Raw genomic sequence first — 21,034 nt, 5'->3', positions numbered from 1 at the left:
TAGATAACAATGCCTGAAGCAAACATACATGTGGACCCACCAACACATAGAATCATAGAATCATAATTGTAGAGTTGGAAGAGACCACAAGGGCCATTCAGTCCAACCCCCTGCCATGCAGGAGATCTCAATCAAAGCATCCCCGAGAGATGGCCATCCAGCCTCTGCTTAAAGACCTCCAAAGAAGGAGACTCCACTACACTCCGAGGGAGTCTGTTCCACTGTCAAACAGCCCTTACTGTCAGGAAGTTCCTCCTAATGTTGAGGTGGAATCTCTTTTCCTGTAGCTTGCATCCATTGTTCTGGGTCCTGTTCTCTGGAGCAGCAGAAAACAAGCTTGCTCCCTCCTCAATATGGCATCCCTTCAAATATTTAAACGGGGTTATCATATCACCTCTTAGCCTTCTCTTCTCCAGGCTAAACATCCCCAGCTCCCTAAGTCGTTCCTCATAGGGCATGGTTTCCAGACCCTTCACCATTTTAGTCGCCCTCCTTTGGACACGCTCTAGTTTTTCAATGTCCTTTATGATTTGTGGTGCCCAGAACTGGACACAATATTCCAGGAGGGGCCTGACCAAAGCAGAATAGAGTGGCACTATTACTTCCCTTGATCTAGAAACTATACTTCTGTTGATGCAGCCTAAAATCACATTGGCCTTATTAGCTGCCACATCGCACTGTTGACTCATGTTCAACTTGTGGTCTACTTGGACTCCTAGATCCCTTTCACATATTGTCTCCTTAAGCCAGGCTAAACCTAAACTCCACAAGATGGAGAGAATATTGGAGCTCATCTCCTAGTCTCAGGATACAAACAGTGTTTTTTGTTTTTTGTTTGTTTTTTGCTGTTGTCTAGATTTTAAGGCTAACTTGTGGATATTGTTAAGGAAGGATAAAAAAGATTTGAACCTTTAATAATAAATATGGAAATTGTAGTCTAAACAGACAATCCTTAGTATCATGGATGCTTGCAGATCACTATGGACTTTCTATTTTGCATCCTTTAGTATAAAATATGCTTCCCTTCATCTTTAGCTCTGAACAACATGATCCATGAGCACTGGTCCCATAAATATATATTTTCCCCCCTGTTTGGTGAGCAGCTTTCCAGGTGAATATTGATGAGCACTACATGCTCTCTAACTAGCAACAGTATTCTCTAGGGGAAACATAAGCAAGACAAATTCCTTCCCAAGTCACACTCAAACAAGAGTTACAGGGAACTAGTTCCAAATTTGCTGTGAGTTTGGTTTTAATTGGGCACAGGTAAGCTAATTGTTGTGAGTCCCACAGCTCCAGCAAACTGCTCTTTAGTATTCTAATCTTACAACTTACATCAGAGTCACTACTAGTAATAAATAATTTATACAAGCCAGGCAGCTTTCGGAAGGTACAATAGAGTGATCACAATGTTCCCCCTGGAATTAGAAGCAATTTGCAGAACAGAGACCTCCTTTGTGTATTTTCTTATTCGGGTGTGCTCTGTGTGTGTGCAACTCTTAAATTATAAATGAAGAGCCATGATGGTGAGTGAAAACTATAATTTTTCTCATAGCACATCCACTGACAGCTTTAGTTTTAGGGATGGAAAAAATGGTTTAACAATTTAATATTTCCTTACAGGCAGACAGTGGAACGTGTGACATTACAGAACCAACTCCAACAGCTTCTGGAAATTCATAGAACTGAGGGCATGTCACTGCCAACATCCCCAAGGTAAGAAGGTTTACAAGGGTGAAATTGCAATATATTTTGAATTGGACCTTTTTAATGGGTATTGTCTGGGAAAGTCATGTTCCAACTAAAGTCTCTATCATTCATATTGTAAAAGAATAAAAAGCAGTGTCATGTGGTGGAAATCAATACCTCTTTAATTTCACAAATATGAATACTGTAGTTCATGAATTTAAATTAAATTTTATCAAGGTGGCTTAATTTGCAATCTTTCGAGGACTCATAATAAAGTCCACAAACCTAAAATCTTACTTTTTAGTGACCAATAGTAGTCTTATATCCCAAGTGATCCATAAGGCTTTTGCTTACAAAATGGAGAGGGGAGAAAAGCAGTCTAATTATTATGTGCTTTCAGGATGATTTGTCTTCACTATTTAAGATAAATAAATAGCACCAAAAGGAATAGATATAATTGCATATTATAATGAATTAATCCCAGAAGAGGTTGTTTAACTTCATCTTGAAGAAGCATGGTAGGAAAAAGAAAAATCACACTCATTGACTACAGCATAGAAATCACTTCTGTCCTTCCTCCTTTTGTCCTCTTGGGACAAAATATCTTAAGTACTGATGAGTGCCACAGAAGTAAATTTACTTAACACACTGAAAAGTACACAGAAATATGGACTTGACTAGTTATAGATTGAGAAGAGCAATGCAAGTGTACTTTACACATGCTTACTTACATGAAGTTGGAAGAGTGAGTAATATAATGCAGGTTGCAGCCTCACAGAAGGCTGTTTCTATTAATAATGTAAGGTTTGTCATAGTTTCTCAGTCAAATGATCCAGAAACTCCCATAAAGCCTGGAAAAGCTTCACCAATCATTACAGTGGGCCCCTTGATATCCACTGGGGTTTGGTTCTAGGACATTCCCTCCTCCCAACTGATATCAAAATACATGGATGCTGAAGTCCCATTGTATACAGTGGTGTAGTAAAATTGTGTCCCTTATCGAAAATGGCAAAATCAGCAAATTTGCTTTTTGGGTGTTTTTTTTTTTTTTAAGGGAATATTTTCAACTCATGTATGGTTGAATCCTTGGATTAAAAAATCTGTGGATATGGAGGGCTGACTGTATATGCTATTTCCCCCCAACAATCAAAGTGTTTCATGTATTTTATTTCAGAAATCTGTGAAAGAACCCTATCTTTTTGCAGCGTAAAATGTATTACAGCATTATTATATTACAGCTGAGGGTAAGTGGGGGCTGAGGCTAAGCAGTAGTGGCATTTCTGAGCACATCTGGTGAGTTCATCATTGATCTAACATTTGAATTAGAGATCAGTTCGGACTTGTATGGAACAAGACATGCACCTTGTCCCATTTAAAGCAGCAGTTCAGTCCCTGAATGTAGACCATTCCATCTGAATTATGCATGTCCATTGACATGCATTCCAGTGGAGAATGTGGCATCTGGCCTGGCATTTGGCTTTTTAGAAATTGCTTTTATTTTCTTTAAAAGCAATTTTCTTTTAAAGAAAAGTGAGATATGTTCAAACTGAAAAATAGGCAGTCTGTATAGAAAGCAAATGGTCCCAGGTTGTTTTTTTTTTAAAAAATCTGTCCTTTATCATCCTGATCCTTTATTATTATTTTAATCCTAGAATTATTTATTTAGTTTTAGCAAGTGTAACCATATTTGAGTTATCTATACATTCAGCCCTCCATATCCACAGATTCTGCTCCCATAGATGCAACCATCCATGGTTTGAAAATTCCCCCCTCCCCAAAAAAATCCAAAAAGCAAATCTTAATTTCACCGTTTTACATAAGAGACACTATGCCACAATGGGACTTGAACATCCATGGATTTTGGTATCCATAGAGGGTTCTGGAACCAAACCTCAGAACCAAACTTCAGGGGATACCAAAGGCCCACTGTACAATTTATTCAGAGCACAGATTGTAGTTCTATATAGTTCTATATAGATGTTCACTTGCTTGTGTGTAGGCCAAACGGTGTATAGGAATGTGTATGTGTATGTGAGCCTTGTACTCAAACACTGCTTCATGTCCAGCGCCATTTCAGACCTTCACATACGAAGTGCCAAATTCTGTAAAGGCCTCTGTAGCCATGTTTCATTTAACATGGTTATCAAGGTCTTGTGATCAGTAACCTGGTTTTATGAGAGTTTCCATTCATAGGATTTCTGTAATTTTATTTAGCCAATGCGTGAGTGTCTGAAATGCTATCCTGGAGTGTGCAGCATTAAGAATGAGGCTTATGTGAACTCCCACATTCTTATACATAGTTTTAGCTCTAAGTATAAGCAGTCAACAGCCTAGGTAGAGCTTAACTTTGCTTGATATCTGCAGCCTTATTAATATATAATTTACAAAGATATTATCAGAGTACTATAAGCACTTCCTTGAACAAGCCTCCCTAACTGCATACAAAATTGCTGCTACTGATGATAATCTACTCTCAGTTCAATGGGGCTTACTTTTAGGCAGACATGAATAGGATTGTACTGGAGATTCATTTCTAGGCATAAACTGTTTCTATAGTGCAGCCTTGTTTCTGTAGAAATCGTCATCTTTATCCCTCCCTCCCTTTGCCTTCAATAATGTCAAACTTTCAACTATAAGTTCCTGGGACAAGGATCTAATTTTTTTTAACTGCTATGAAGTCAAGACTCCTGTTGACAACAGTGAAGCAAAACGTCAGATTTTACTCTAACAAAATACCAAAATAGGATTTGCAACTTATTTATTTATTTATGGATTTTGCTAAAGATCTGTGTTTATTCTAGTGTTCAAGTTTTCCTTTAGATATTCCCAAAAACATTAATAGTGCAAGTGAATGTAAATCTTTTCCAGAAAGTCCTTCTATGAAAAGGAAAGGAAATAACAGATCAAGCTTAGCCTAGAAACAGATTTACATTCTTAACTATGAAGTCAATACTTTGACTCCATAATACATTCCACGTGGGTAAAAGTCAAAAAGAATGCAATAGGATGCTCAAATAAACATATGTAATGGAAGTATCAGTTTTGCACTTTCTATCTGTATAATTTTGATTGTGGTCTCGTGTACTAAAGGGCTTTTTCCCCCTCTTCCCATTGAAGTTCACCATCATCACCCACTTCTAGCAAACCTCACTGGAAGCCATCTGATACAGATGACTCGACTCTACCGAAAAGTAAATTGAACACCCATGATGGTATTCAGATCCATGGCACTGTGGGAACTCCACACCACAATCAGTCCAAGATTAAAGATGAGGACTCTGATAAAATCCTGCGCCAGCTGCTGGGGAAAGAAATCTCTGAGAATGCCTGCATGCAAGAAAAGCTGTCCTTAGAATTTCGGGATGCTCATGCCTCCAAGAGCATAAAGAAAGCTCCCATGGAGAAAAAGGAGTTGAAGTTAGCAAGACTGAAGAATCTAATGCAGCGATCCCTCAGTGAATCTGATACAGATTCAAATAATTCTGAAGATCTGAAGAACACGCCTGTGAAAAGAACAGAAAAGCCAAGGCCACAGCCCATAGTGGAAAACACTGAAAGCACTGAGAATTTGCACCTAATGATTAAGAGGCATACTTTGGCATCAGGCCGCCGGTTCCCTTTTGGAATTAAAGCTTCAAAATCTTTGGATGGTCACAGCCCTTCTCCCACTTCTGAAAGCAGTGATCCTGATAACGAATCCCAGTATCAGACTGGTACTGTATCCCAGAGCCAAGTATCAGGAGATGCATGTCAGTCTAGCCCTGAGACCTCCACTACTCACAAAGTTGCCACAAGTCCCAAGAGTGCACTGAAATCTCCATCTTCAAAGCGCAGAACTGCCCAGAATTTAAAACTCAGAGTGACGTTTGAGGAGCCTGTGGTACAGGTGGAGCAATCAGAGGTTGGTTTAAATGGGGAAAGGGACAAAGAGCGGAGTAAGGCCCTTCAGCGGCCTCCACCCACTGCTGAAACTGGGGACCAGCAAAAACGACCATTTGGAACATTTCGATCCATAATGGAGACACTGAGTGGCAACCAAAACAATAATAATAACTATCAAACTTCAAGCCTAATCAAGACCTCATCACCTTTTACCTCATTAGGAAGGAAAGCCACAGATAGCAAGGGGAATTCATCAAACTCTGCAAAAGGAAAAAATAAACCAGTGAGTGTTTATAAGGGGCAGTGGGAATCTTTTTTCATTTTAATTAATGGCCTTTAACAATTATAAGTATGCAAGATGATTAAAAATATGGCAGTACATCTCAACTTGTAGAACTTAGGACATGGAGCAGGTAATATGGGGACATCTGAAATGGAATAATAACATAACCAAAAGAGCATTGTGTAAAAATGGCTGGTTGAGGGATCTGATGTGTCCATCCATGTAAATCCAGTTTGCGCTCTGCTATCCACATGGGTAGTCATAGAATCTTACCATTGGAAGATACACCAAAGGTCACCTAGTCCACTTTCCTGCCAGTATAGGAACCCATCACTAAAGTAAACTTGAATCCTACTGTGCCGCTTAGGTCTAAATCTCATATTAGTCCTGAGTAGAACCATTGAAATGAATTGGACTTGTTGGAGACAAGTAATGTAAAATCCCTTTTTTAAAAAAGTATTCATTTCAGGACTAATATTGGATTTAGTCCATAGTATAACTCTTTTGAAAGATATCATAATTCTGGTTTGATGCTAAATTTAAAAAAGAACAGTTCAGTTCCTATTTTAATTCAGTAAAGCTGGACAAAAGAGTTGAAAGATCGGAGTTGAAAATGGGGAGATAGATAGCTGATATGCAAAGAGACCAACCAACCAACCAATCAGTATCTCCACCCCCATGAACTACATGTAAGTAATAAATACAGTGGGTGAGTCTTATTCCAGATGCAGCTTTAACTATAAAGGTAACAGCAACATCTAAGATCTAATCCAGAAATAGAAGTCAAGCAAAGTTTGAGCTCAGAATATCTGTGAATGCCCACATTTTTTTCTAAAACAATATAGGGATCCAAACAAGGTGTGAATTTCTAGCCTCTTTACTGAAGTACTCTATCTGGTAGCTATTATGTGATAAACCATCCATATGGACTGGCTTGAAAAAGGATCAGGGTGATTTTTCTCATGCCAATGCAAACCTTCCTCTTTCTATATTTTTGCTGGAAGGAGGAACATTGTCCCCAAGCTGCAATGAGCTACTTCATTTGGCAGGTTCACCAGCTGCTATATGGAGTTATTTAAATCAGTCTCTCAAAGGAGGCTGTAACTTATAAACCATTTCTTAATTCAGATTGCACACGGAGAAGGACTATGGGGCTCGACAGACCGGCCTGGGGGCGGAGTTGGGGGATGGCATACACATGACACATGCCCCAACTCCGCCCCCAGGCTGGCATGATGGTGTGCCCCGCTCCACATGGTGTCATGCCACTCCTCTGGCGCTGCATCTACATGACAGAGCATCAAAGGAGCGCAGAAAAGCTGCATGCTGGCATCTATCACACCCTTTCCAGGGCTTGAAAAGGAGTCGCTTTTTGTGGCTCCTTTTTGTGCCTTGGAAAGGAGAGCGGGGCTGCGGAGTGTGGTTGCTGCGATCTCAATCCAGCACAGATAGAAGTGGCTGCAAGCCACCCCTTCTGTGTAACACAGAGGTCTGTTGAGCCTCTATGTTACACAGAAGTGCAGGTCTTGAAGTACAGACACAGAATCAGTGGAGAAAAATAGGGCCTGAATAAAGTTATGGATAATATTGGAGCAGGAATTAGGGAGAACGAGAAGGAACAGGATTACAGGGTTCAGAAACATTGCTCATGACACTGATGAAGGATAACAGGGAACATTCTAATAGAAATTATGGAACTTGGAGAACTGGACAGTAATATGGCATCACTAGTGTCTGTTCATATGAAGAAAGAAAATCCCAAGAGGTCTAGTTTAGGGGTGACTTAGGAATCATAAAGTCCCCCAAACGCCATCTACTGGTAAGCAGCTGCTGGGACTGATAGGAATTGATTTGCTTATTGATCAAAAAGTGACCGCCTGATGTTCCCACCCCACTTATGCAAATGATCACGGGCATGAGAGGGATTTGAGACAGGAGTCCTTGTTCTGCCTGTTGTGCTGGAGATCACTCATGGGAGGGGATGGGAACATCAGGCAGCCACTTCTCAATCAACAGTGGATTGGAAACCATTGTTCCAGAGGGTGCTCAATGGTAAATGGGGTTGGGAGGGATGTCTGGCCAGAATCCATTACATAGCACTACAGTAAGTACAGTGTTGTGTAGCACATAATGGTCATACAGGATTCCATTTTTAAATACAAGCAGACTAGTTCCCTAAGTCAATTCCCTCAATAAAGATTTGTGTTGAAATAAGACCTGTAATGGTTAAGACACTGATTCTGATTATTGCAAGATTGGCAGGTTGGCAGTTCGAGGCCCAAGTGCCCTGTGTTGGGGTGAGCTCCCGTCACTAGTCCCAGCTTCTGCCAGTTTAGCAGTTTGAAAGCATTTAGAAGTGCAAGTAGATAATAAATAGGTACTACTTCAGTGGGAAGGTAACAGCATTCCATTTAATCATGCTGGCCACATGTCCACAAAGTCGCCTTTGACAATGCTGGCTCCCTCAGCTTAGTAACAGAGATGAGCACTGCCCCCTACAGTCAGCCATGACTAGACAATCCTGCCAAGGGAAAACTTTTGTCTTTCCCCTTACCTAATGAACCAGTTACAACAAAATGTACCAGAACAGGGATAAGGTTTCATTCAAGGAGGTTTATCAATTTGTACAACTTATACTAAGAGAGGGGAAGCATCACACATTGCCACTGATGAAAACTGGAAATTGTGGATGAGGGTTATGTTTTTCGCTGGAATGCCCATGGTCCTTTACTGGAATTCTGCCCGTCTCTCATTTTTCCCCACTTTCATCTCTATCCATTGCATTCATTTTTACTGTATTTAAAATGTTTGTCATGTTTACGTGCTTTCAAATATCGAATTCATTCAAAAAATAGATTATTTCTTGGTGATTTATGGATGTGAACCACTGCCAGACATCAGTACTATTTTAGGTTTATGGACACAATTCAAGGAGGGAAGAGTGCTTATATCCATGGTGGTGAACCTATGGCATGTGTGGCAGAGATGGCACACAAAGCCATTTTTAGGGCATGTGGAGGGAGGGGAAGAGGAAGAACAGGTATGCACCTGTTCCTCCTCTTCCTGCCCATCCAGGGCCTTCACCTGTCACTGGAGAGCTGAAGGCCCAGTAGGATGGGGGAAAGAAGCCCCGCTCCCAGAAGATGGAAGTCCCATCCCCCAGATGGTGGAAGTCCTGCCACAGAAGGTGAAAGTCCCACCCTCAAGATGATGGAAGTCCCACCCTGGAGGGCAGAAGTCCCATCCCCACTGGAAGTCTCACCACCAGCACTGGGTAACACCCGGTGCCGGCAAGCCTTTTAGTTTGGGTACTCGGTCCCTAAAAGCTTCACCATCACTAGCGCTCTCTCTCTCTCTCTCTCTCTCTCTCTATATATATATATATATATATAGAGAGAGAGAGAGAGAGAGAGAGAGAGAGAGATAGTAGAGTTTGAAAATAACATGACAAGTGTTGCCTTCACTACTGGAAACCATGCCCTATGAGGAGCGACTTAGGGAGCTGGGGATGTTTAGCCTGGAGAAAAGAAGGCTAAGAGGTGATATGATAACCCTGTTTAAATATTTGAAGGGATGTCATATTGAGGAGGCTTGCTTTCTGCTGCTCCAGAGAACAGGACCCGGAACAATTAATGCAAGCTACAGGAAAAGAGATTCCACCTCAACATTAGGAACTTCCTGACAGTAAGGGCTGTTCAACAGTGGAACACACTCCCTTGGAGTGTAGTTGAGTCTCCTTCCCTGGAGATCTTTAAACAGAAGCTGGATGGCCATCTGTCAGGGATGCTTTGATTGAGAGTTCCTGCATGGCAGAATGGTGTTGGATTGAATGGCCTTGTGGTCTCTTCCAACTCTACAATTCTATAATTCTATAATACTTTTGACAGGTAATGAGGGCACAGCAAATTTCCTTTTCAAGATATTATAACAGCTAGTAGCATTGATGTATTTTAGAGTGTAAGATATAACATTTATTCATTGCTTCTAACTGCTCGAAGGTCATTGGGGATATATTTGGATCTTCTGGCCACTTTTCTATGTTTAAGGTGTCAATCTTTTTAGTAATACATTTTAATAATGCATTGTATTAGTAATGCATTTTACTTTACACGTTACTCTTTAAATAACGTCTGTTGCTTTACTATGAAAAAGTAATACCTACTATTTTACTGTTTCAAAACAACATTCTAAGCTCTCATGGAATGCATGCCCTGATTCCTTGAAAGAAATAGAAATAACCTTCATGCATGCAGAACCCTGTGTAGACAGAGGAGAATTGTGATATACAGATTGTCAAGGCTTTTGCTGACACATGGTAACATTTCAATACCTGTCTCTTGTCTATGCATGTGTGAAGCCTATTGCATGGTCTTACAACTGATTAATGCATTGCACTCCTTTAGGCTCCTTACTCCAGCTGCATCAGTTTTTCCACTAGCATGCTGATTGAAGACCGTCTGTGTAACTATGCATGGTATGTGCTGATGCAGAGTGAAAATGTTGGCTTTTCTATTACTATTATTTTATTATCCTCTCATTGCATGTGCAGCTTATAATTGTTCACAGCTTAAACTAATGAAACGATTGATGACAACTGTAAAAGAAAATGAAATTTTGATCTCCTAAAAAAAGAGCAAACAAATCCCTATAGAAAGCCTTTGCTAATATCCATAACTGAACTAATTTAATGGTTCCAGCACAAAGTGTGCATAAAAAGCACTAGTGCTCATAAATCCAAAAATGCATTTTAGTTCAGTTTGGCAACACGTAGTTTCTTGAATAAGTCAAGTGCCAGATGAGAATGGAAATTAAATTTCCTCTCATAAGCAGGCCAAGTCAAATTTCACTTACAGTCTGAAGAGACAATGTGCCCCAATCTCCATTTGCTCATGCCCTTTTTCCTCTGGTTGTCAGCTGTTGCTTTTACTTTTCTAATTCAAAAGTGATCTTAGTGACACCAGTAAAAAGTGTTTTTAGTCTTCCATTAATAAAAACACAACATGTGCTTCCTTGAACATAGGGGCTTTTAGTTTGCAGCAGGAAATAGGATCCAATGAATGGTTTCTTTTCGATGCAGTCAGCTATTTTCTTTTATTTGGGCGACTGTTTTCCACTTTTCACAACACCCCAGAACTGCCTCCCATGCTGCTCTGGTGGGGAGGGGGTCCTCAAATCTTCCACAGAATCTTTTGTAATATTCCATTGGTAACTTGTAAATAAGGTTGTGTTTAAATATAAACATTAATGGGATGTTTCTTTCAAAAATTTGAATACAAAATATTGATCCTGACTAAAATAGTGCTGTTGAAGTACAGCGCGCCCGTGCCATACGCAGGCGCTCCATACGCAGACTTGAGCTTACACGCTCAAGCCACAGGGCGCACGCGGGGCGGCATGTCCCATTCAATTGAATGGGCGCGCGCGCCCGTTGCGCCCGCGCGCTCCTGCACCGCCGCGCACGAGCCCCATTGTTTCCAATGGGGCTCGAGCATAGGCGGAATTCGCCTTATGCGGCAGAATCTGGAACGGATCCCCCGCGTAAGGCAAGGATGGACTGTATATGCAGGGTTATTTTGTTGTATCCAGTGTTACTCAGACATACCCAAAACAAGACTCTCTCATGAATTCCCTGAACATTCAAGTATGATAGAAATAGATGTAAAGTTTATGTTTGCGGTTTGATCATAGCACCAAGGCACCACATGCTGCTAACCAAATGGTTGTTTGTTCAAGTCAGAGTTTGTAACAAGTCTGAATATCCTGGCTTGTATACAGACTATCCACTGAAATCCTGGGCTACATTGACAAAATATGAAGTTCCACCACGAATAACTGCACTTAACTCACACTCTCAACCTACTTAACTGTTGCTTGGGTCCTTCCATGTAAACACATAATATCCATAGGTGGGGATAGAGATCAGCAACTGACCATAGGAAGGTAATGTCATATTTTTGGACTTCCAAAGGACCTTTGTGGTTCCACATACATCATGTTTGTACAATATTTTCCTTGCATAAATTAGTTGTGTCCAGGTAGTTGCCAATAAACCCTCTCTCTAATGAGCCATGTCCAGCCACAGTTAAGAAGAATATGTACTGGAATCTTGTGATAAATACAGATCCTAATATAATATCTGAGGGACAATACACAACAGGGCTTCCCCATCTTTTAAGCATAGGACACGGGGAAGGGCAGCCATTCCTGGCCATTCTGCTTTTGAAGAAGATTTCTCAGTGTTTCACACAGCCTGGAATTTGTAAACTAGCCTGCTGGGTTCAGGTGTGGGGGCAAACCCTAAGATTCAATGGCCAATCCAGCTGGCTTCTGTATATGGCATGGAGGCACATTATTGCTCGTTGCCTCAGGCATCAAAAGATCCTAGGATAGTCCTATTATGTAACACATGTTAAAAATGTGGGGATTTGAATCAATTAGTGTTTCTTCTCAGCCTTAATGTCTTGTGTACATTCTGGAAATAATACTAAATTTGTTTCTTAGTTGGCTACAATTTTGTAGAGGCAAAAGAATTAATATTCCTAGTGCCCTGTTAAAATTTGTGAGATATGCATACAGTTCATTCCATTTGCCAAATACTTTTTTCCCTTTCATTTTAAAAGGACAGGTCTGTTTTTATCAATGACAGTGCCAAGTGCATGTTTGCAATTATTTTAGTCATTTATTGCCAGTGAATCTTTGTTTCCCACAGATTAAGTTATTGTGAAGCATGCAGTGCATTAAAGTATTAAAGTGAGAACACGTTTATCTTATGATAGTGTGTAAGAAGCTATAGTAACTGAAGTACAGTAAGAAGTATAGTAACTTAAGTCACATCAATGTTTAGGGGGTTGTTCCCCATTAAAGTATCTTATTACTACAAATGTATTCAAATGGTAAGCAGAAAGGTCTGACTCCAGCTGCTAACCTTGACTAAAGTAGACTCTTTGAATCAATGTAGCTTACATATGTGTTAAGTTTCTAGGTTCACATTGATTCAACAGAACTGTTCTAGTCAAGGCTAGCAGTTGAAAATCAGGCAAAGACTTTTGTAGTTGCTCTACAGTGGTAAATGCTTGGAGCAGTTCTCACAGTTATGTCATTTTACAAAACTTCAAAATGTCTAAACTTCTAGAAATGAGGCTCCCTCGCTTTTTTCAGGGGATCCATTCCAGACCCCCCCCCCCCCCGCACTCACATAAAGGCAAATACCGTGTATGCTTGAGCCCTGTTGAAAATAATGGGGCTCATGCATGTGGCATGGCATGATGTGCATGCCACAGGTGCCTGCGCCATTACCAGTTCCATTGCACAGTTTTCAAAGTAAGCTAAAAGTCTCATATATCACACCTGTGTATGACGTGGGCACACTGTACTTCTTGCAGTACACATCTCCATCTAGCTTAGAATATCCTACTTACATTTATACATTTATATCTAAAAGTAAATTTTATATTAGCACAGATAGGGCAGAGGGAAGGCTAAGATCTGCAGCCTTACACAATGTAAGACATATGCTGCATCTTTCTTTTTTCCTAGGAGAGCCTAGAATCAAGATCAGGCTTTGAGTTCTGCTGTACTTTTTTCTATGTAGAAAATAGTGGGAACCCTTTTACCATGTGAGTCATAACATTTATGGAATAAATTTTAAAATCATTTTTATTTATTATTTTATTTATATCCTGTCTTTTTCCTACACTGGACCCAAGACAGCTCACAAAAATATATTTAAAACAATGTAACTTTAAAAACAAAATTAAAAACATCACATCAATAAAACACGTTAAAAATATAAAATCATTAGACACATGAGTATAAAACCATTAAAAACATACAAAAGCCTAGACCCCAATAAAAAGTATCCCTGGGTACAATTATATATCAAAAGCCTGCATAAAAAGGGGAAAAAATGTCTGTTGGTGAAAGGAGAGTAGGGACTAGACTAGCCGCTTGCAAGAGGGTGTTCCAAAGGCTGGAAACAGCCACTGAGAAGGCTCTCTCTTGTGTCCTCACCAAGTGAGCCTGTGATGGTGGTGAGACTGAGAGAAAGCCTTCCCGTGAAGCTCTTAGGGTTCTGGTAGGTTCATATGGGTAGATTACTGTCTTTCAAATAATCTGGACCTAGGCCGTAAAAGAGGATACACTCTAAAGTAAAGGCTGAGGCTGCCACTGCTGATCCCCAAGTCTGAAGGTGGGGATCTTTTCAGAGTATAATCTATGTACAGTGCGCCCGTGTCATATGCGGCTTTCAGCACCGCCGCACCACGACATGCACAAGCCCAATTCATTTAAATGGGGCTCGAGCATAGGCGGTATTTGCTTTATGCGGGGGAATCCGGAACGGATCCCCCACATAAAGTAAGGGCGAACGGTACTTTATCCATTTAGAATTTGATGGGAGTTCTTGAGAACCAAGCCTACTGAATTGGTTCATATAAAAATACCTGGATTTTCACAAAGGAGAAAAAGCTGCTTGTCTATGGCCTGTTACAGACTGCCAAAATAAAGCTGCTTCGGGTCTCTTTGGAGGTATGCTCTTTAAATGATGCATGCATCTTAAGAATTCAGAAGCTGCACCAAAGCTGCACTCCAGTGCTTAGGGATGAAGTGTGGCTTTGGTGCGACCTCCGGACTCTTAGGACCCATGCATCATTTAAAGAGCATATCTCCAAAGAGATCTGAAGCAGCTTTATTTTGGCAGTCTGTAACAGGCCTTAGTGAACAGAACTGTGCACATGTTGAGTTTGATAAAGCCATACCATTTGGGAAGAAAGGGGTTCTTTCCATTTGCAAGAGTTACTTCTACACTAAAGCAGCTTGGTTGCATGTTAATTCTCAAGGCTTTTCCCACAAAAGCTATGGAGCTTTCCAAAAAGATGGATTTAAAAAGCACAAAACAGAATGTTGCATGTCTTTATAGATTTATAATAATAAAAAGAAAATATAAAAAATAACACAGAACTCTAACATTAATCATACATACATTCTTCTTACATTCACAAATCTCTTTCCCAAATGTTGACTTCCCCCCAACAGATCTTGATGATTTAATTATGCAGTCATACTGTCCCTTGTCACATATTTAAATCTGATTCTATAAAAAAAAATTGAAGCACAGATTTAAATGCTGCACAGTTTAAAACAGGAACAGAAACTAAAGTTCTGAAAGAGCAAGCAATATTACATTGTCTAGAGAACAAGCCACACAGAGACAGACAGATAGGCAGACAATACTTTCATATGTAGATATCTGTTTGTATATTTTGGCATTTTGTACAGTTTTCCCAAGTGCACATATGGCAAAAACAACATAAACTTTTTTTTTCTTGGAAAGCCGTGTAGTTTCTGAAACTGCACAATTCTCCCAATTAGGTTTTGTTGTACAGAGAACAAACAAACATAAGAAGTTCCTGCAATGTTACAGTAACTTTCTAGATACTATTTTTCTTCCCACAAACATTACTATCAGGGTCGGAAACTCCAATTTTGAACCTCAGTTGAGAAATTGTTGAAAGCCTATTCCATCCCTACTCTAGTCCTGGGATGCCAGGATTGCACCTTCAACATGTTATTGACAGTTAGAAGGTTAGCTTTGCCTAAAGAAATAACTCTTGGGAGACTGAGGTCCAAAACACATTGCAGAAATAATCCAGTTTCAGACCACTTTAACTGCCCAAAATCCCAGAATTCCCTAGCACTGAGCCAGGGCAGTTAAAGCAATCTAAAACTGGGTTATTTCTGCAGTGTGTTTTGGACCCAAGACTGAGCCTTACCTTTGTCTGAATCCATTGGAAAGATTTCAACTTGTTTGAATGCAAACAACTTTTAACATAGTTGTTATGATCACAAATATGCTTGCAAATTTTATTCCTTAATTGTGGTATGTGATCTCACTGATATGGGTTGGCATTGCAGCAAGTGAAATATTTGCCAGAAAGGGGAAAAATAGATTTAACCAGGGCAAGATGGTTACTGGGCAAACTTAGATCACAGTGAAGAGTCAGCAACTGCAATACCACAATTTTCCATAAGTACAGGATTGGCAATAACTATAGTAATTATAAAGTATTTTGTTGACAGGAGTCAGTTTTCTGTTAATGGGTGCTTCAAATTGAACACCACAACCAATAAGAGGTTTCAAGTGACTCCAGTCCTTCAGCATTTGGTGTAGAATTGGGCAAAGTACTACAGTATGCTTCTAGTTTTGCTGGGCTCCATTAAAAAGCTGACTAAATGTGTATTTTTCAGATATATCAACTGAGTTCAGAATTCTTAATCTCAGCTGTGTTATATCTAGGCAAGACATTTCTCCGTTTGTTTAAGTTGGATCTTTTGGACTTTATAGATTTCTCAGACTCTAATGGCTCTCTAAAACAATAATAAACACATGAATGTTTATACTAAATGCATTGCATGTTTATCAAACAAGCACTGCTGGACTTCACTGTAGTAGTAAACACTATTTGTTTATCTAATAAACACTGTTGAACACCAGTGTAGCAACTCAGGGGATTGCACTATTTTGTGCTTGTCTTCAAATGGGACTTTAGTGGGGCTTCAGGCGGATGAGGGCTTCATCTGTGCTTCCAAACTGGCTGTCATAAGTGTAAATTGTTAATTCTCACATTTGAAACAGGCAATATATGAAATATATTTAATGTGTCTGGAGAGTTTTGTCCATTAAAATAGGCATTAGGGAAGGGCATGAGAATCAGAACCACAGTGCATGGAGAGAGAAGGTTAACAGTTTGCATCTCTAAGTACCAAGGTTCAGTTAAAATCCTCACACACACAGTATTATTGACCTATGAAAAAAGCTGCCATTTGTGCTGTTTTTTAAAATGAGAAAGCAGCCATGTTAAATGCAGTCATGCATTTTATCTATCATCTGTCTTGACCCCAATCTGCTTATTTTTAGAAGAATGTAGGTGACTGTACTGCATTACTGGCATGATTTCCCTTAAAAGACAGCAGAATAATCACTGACCTTCTGTAGTATGCACACCATCCATTTATTTGCTAGACGAGAAAATCTTAGAGCCATGAAAAGGTTTGTTGCATCTCTTGACCTGTGTAGGTCAGATGCTGCAATTCAATGAATCTTTGCAAAGAAGGAGGTAATTCAAGGGAAAACAGTTTAAGCTCATTTTAGAAACATAAATAGCTCCTTGAAAGAGAGAAGGAGGAACACAACTATTGTCTCTATCCAGCACGTGCAAAAAGTAGAGATGGTAAGAATATTTGAAAAATGGATGAAAAGCATGGTTCTTCAGTGTTGGAAAACCCTGACAAGATAAGTCCTAGATTGAAAAGAATCTTCGCAGTTTGGGACTTATTCTGCACAAAATTTGGTTGTGGTTCTTTTATGCAGTAAATGGTATTTGCTATGCAGTAAACAATAGGTGGAATTCTTTATGGGCTACTTAATTACGTATATAAGTAACATTCCGTGGCCTAAACCTTCCCCTACTGTACTAGACATAAGTCACACTCAGAGAAGGTGATCCATTGGAGTGTGAGTACATGACATTTCCACCCCCATCCTGCCAGAAAGCAAAGCTGCAACAGAAAAATGAGATTGACACAGCCTTGATCGCTGGCAGGAAAGGGGTAGAAACATCATTCACACACATTCCAGTCACCAATAGAACAGAATTGTAGGTGCCCAGTAAGATACGTTTGGGGGCAATTACAATTGTGTCAATAGTACCATGATCATAACTATGTAGGAATCATGAATATAGATCCATTATGGATGTGTAAACTCCAGGTTATACATCCACGTGATATGGAATTCCAGCCTATGCAAAACAGCCATATGTGAATTTTGTGGAGAATAAGCTTCAAATTATGAATAGTCTTAAAAAAAAATCACAGTTTTTATACATTTTCTTACAACATTAAAAAAATGCTAAAATTACTCACTGCTTCCTTCAAGTAGAAAAGTAATGAAGAAATATATCCCTAATTGTATTACAAAGGCAGAGCCAGAGAATGGGAAAGATCCTTTTTGGACTACAATTCCCAGAACACCCCAACCAACATAGGTGTTGCAGTCTAATAAAGTAATTTTTCTCATTTTTGAATGCTGTACCTTCCAACCCACAACTATTTTCATGTTTGTGGGGTGGAGTGCAGGATACAGACAGTGGTGGATGTACATTGAAAGTACAACTAACCAAGCCCTTGATTGCTGAGAGTAGTGAAAACTGTCTGCTCTCTTAGGTTGCCTGTGCTATGGCTAACCATTTCCTGTTTACATTGATTTCCAAGAACAAAACAAGTGCCATATGCCAGCAGACACAGCACGAACCTCATCCTCCTTTCTGTTTAATGCACAGAGCAGTTAGTACAACTACTGTCTTAAAAAAAGAAAGAAACTGCATCTTACATTCTTTTATCTTACCTATTCACATTTAATTGGACAGGAGGGGCAGTTCATTGTAAGGTGGACAGGATTTCTGGAGGCTGTACAGTACTCATTTATTTTCAGTCTATCAGTCTCTTCCTTTCTTATAAAGCAGTATATAAACAAGCACATGTTGGACGCCATCTGTTATGATGCAGAGTGGATCAGACAGGTTTTCTATCCAAATTTTACAGTTATTCCATGGTCTTAATTTGTAAAACGTCTGAAAGACGTTCATGAAAGAGCTGCTAATGCTGCACAGATAATGGAGTTCAAGCAAAGTTAAGAGATTACATTTTATTACCTTTGAAAAAATAAATATTTATTCATAGCAAGTTAGTTCTAGCTATGCAACACAGTTCTTTCAGAAATGAAAGTTATGTTTGAATAATCTGTTCTTTATGTCCTGTGCATTGTGATATGGAACCCTATGCAGATTTTTGCAGTGTGTTTACATAAGGAGACAAAATTATTATGACAGATATATATTTCTAGTGTTTTGTTTTTATTATGCACACATAAATAACAAAACACACACCAATTCAGTGTTACTGTGATGACTGAATGGACATTCCATCAGATCCAGTTGATTATAATTTTGCATTGTCCAAACTCTACAGACAGCAAACAATAAGAGGGAAATTTGTTCTGTTCAAATTTTAATGTAGACTTACCTTATTCACACTTCCCAAACCAGTATATATGAACAGAAATATAATTATTCTTCAGTATTTACATTTTTCCATATTTTGAAAGCTATTCACCAGTCAACAATGCATACAAAACAACATATAATAAGAGAAAGTATGCAAAAAAAAAAGCATACATTCATGAAAACAACAGTGAATTATACTAGGAAAAATTGCCTACAAATAGGTGTTTAAGGCAGCATTGATTCGAAATGCATCTATTAGAGAAAATACACAAAAATGGCTGTGAATCAGAAACTGAAGCAGAAGCAGGGCAGTATGAACTTTACTATTCTCCAAACACATAGTGAATTGCAAACTCTTTTTGAGAGTTTTGAAAGAAAAATGGTTTGTGACAGAAAAGAAGAGAAGAAGTAAAAACAACAATATTTCCAGTTAAGAGGGATAATTTCTTACACATATGTAAATTTTTCTTTTGCATCTTCTCTATCTTATGTGCTAGGTATAGAATCAGAATATGGCTGTTGTTGTATAAATGACTACTGATGTTGCTACTCCATGGGATCAGGATACCTTCAGTGGTATCCTGTTAGTGGCATGCATGTCCGTATGTCTTCTTGAAGAGACACAGGAAGTATTCCTAGGTTTTAACAGTAGGGAGGAGAGGGAGAGTGGAAGCAATTGAGCAATGACTGTGAGGGGAAGGGAAAGAAGGGGGCAGTCCATGTGTGAGTGCACCCTCATTTCTTTTCCCTTCCAAGCTATGACCAGCTGCTTCTTTGTCATTTGAATTGCCTCCTTTCCCCTCCCTGCTCCCCTGGTAATGAAGACCAGCAACAGCACCTCTCAGGGTTTGAGAGCTTTTGAGCCAGGCACATAAATCTTGACCTTTCATTTCAAACTTTAAACCAGAATTGGGCAACTATAATCATCATAGCCAATGGTGTGGGCTGGAGGAAGATGGGAGTCGCACATTACCTGAAGGAGCATAGATTGACCAGGGCTATTTTTTTAATATGGTAGTCTTTGGGTTGTGAAACAGAATAAATCACTGTGCATCTTGGGTATGATCACATTTGTTTCTTTGTTTTGTTTTTTCTTTCCTTGCCAGGCATAACACAACCAACAGGAAACTTGAGCAGTCTTACAGCAAAAATTGTTTTGAAGAACAAGAGCTGCAAGAATTCTTCCTTTGACTCACATCTCATGGGGTCTCACAGTCTTCCTCCAAACATGGCCTGAAATCTTTCCACTTCAATCCTTAACTTTCACCAGCAAAATAGCAGACTCTTAGGATGCCTTAAATTTGTAGTAGTGAGACCATATACTAAAATTAATATGTGTCTACGTCACTGGTTTGTAAAGTGTATTATTTTAAGGCACGGGTGAGCAAAAGCCATGATTTGGAAACAATGATGCAAGGAGCCTCGGAAACATTCATCTGACCACCATTTTGTACACTACTTGTTGCATGAATATAATGTAACATGTCTTGTATCTTCCTTTCTAAGAACCCAATTATGTCTGTTTTTTTTAAAAAGCCTAATAAGGTCTTTGTCTGCCCAGATTCTCACTGAGCCTGAGGCAAAGGCTCCCCTTTCCCTTTTGGTCAACGATGTTTTATTGCTGTTTGTTTTTTGTTTTTTGTATAAAAGGAAATAAACCAGTGTTTAACCAAAACACAGTACAAACATAACCAGATGTATCTTCTACTTCATTTGTTTCTATGATCCTTTCTGACCTATTTCATTTGTTAGCAAATATAAATGTGTCAAAACTTTGTGATTCACAGCAAGCAGATGCTACTTAAGAGATTCTTTGTCCAATGCTAAAACATTTCTCCATGACGATATTTGGGATTTTGAGCCCAAAATAATAGAAACAGTATATAAATTCATATAAACAGGACTTGCCCTGTGTAGATATAAAGTTATCTGATGGACCAGAACATAACTTCACTGTTACAATTCATCATTGCACCACCCCTTGTTTCTATATATCTGTAATGACATATTGTTCTAGAGGTCCCACATTACTGGGCTGAAATCCCAATGGTAATACTGCAACCAGAGTGTAAAGGCCATTACAGTTCTGCTACTAAATATCGGTTTGGTTGGCTTAACA

At 39.3% G+C, this 21,034-nt stretch overlaps 1 protein-coding gene across 2 annotated transcripts in view; it reads left to right on the top strand.

Annotated features, from left to right (window-relative positions):
* SNCAIP (synuclein alpha interacting protein) overlaps positions 1–20,552 on the top strand; it is a 136,289-nt gene extending 115,737 nt beyond the window's left edge. The window contains exons 9-12 of one of the 2 annotated variants that reach the window (XM_089491679.1): positions 1,624–1,716; positions 4,807–5,854; positions 10,258–10,328; positions 20,022–20,552. In XM_089491679.1, coding sequence (XP_089347805.1) covers positions 1,624–1,716; positions 4,807–5,854; positions 10,258–10,328; positions 20,022–20,106 — 1,297 coding nt within the window. In that variant the 3' untranslated portion in view covers positions 20,107–20,552. The remainder of the gene's footprint in view (positions 1–1,623; positions 1,717–4,806; positions 5,855–10,257; positions 10,329–20,021) is intronic. The other variant, XM_089491687.1, reaches the window with a different exon arrangement.
* The last annotated feature ends 482 nt before the right edge of the window (positions 20,553–21,034 follow it).

The sequence above is a fragment of the Sceloporus occidentalis genome, unplaced genomic scaffold (genome assembly GCF_023333645.1).
Source record: "Sceloporus occidentalis isolate IW3139 unplaced genomic scaffold, rSceOcc1.0.p SCAF_1, whole genome shotgun sequence".
NCBI classification, from domain to species: Eukaryota; Metazoa; Chordata; class Lepidosauria; order Squamata; family Phrynosomatidae; genus Sceloporus; species Sceloporus occidentalis.
This window is presented reverse-complemented; position numbering and strand designations above follow the sequence as displayed.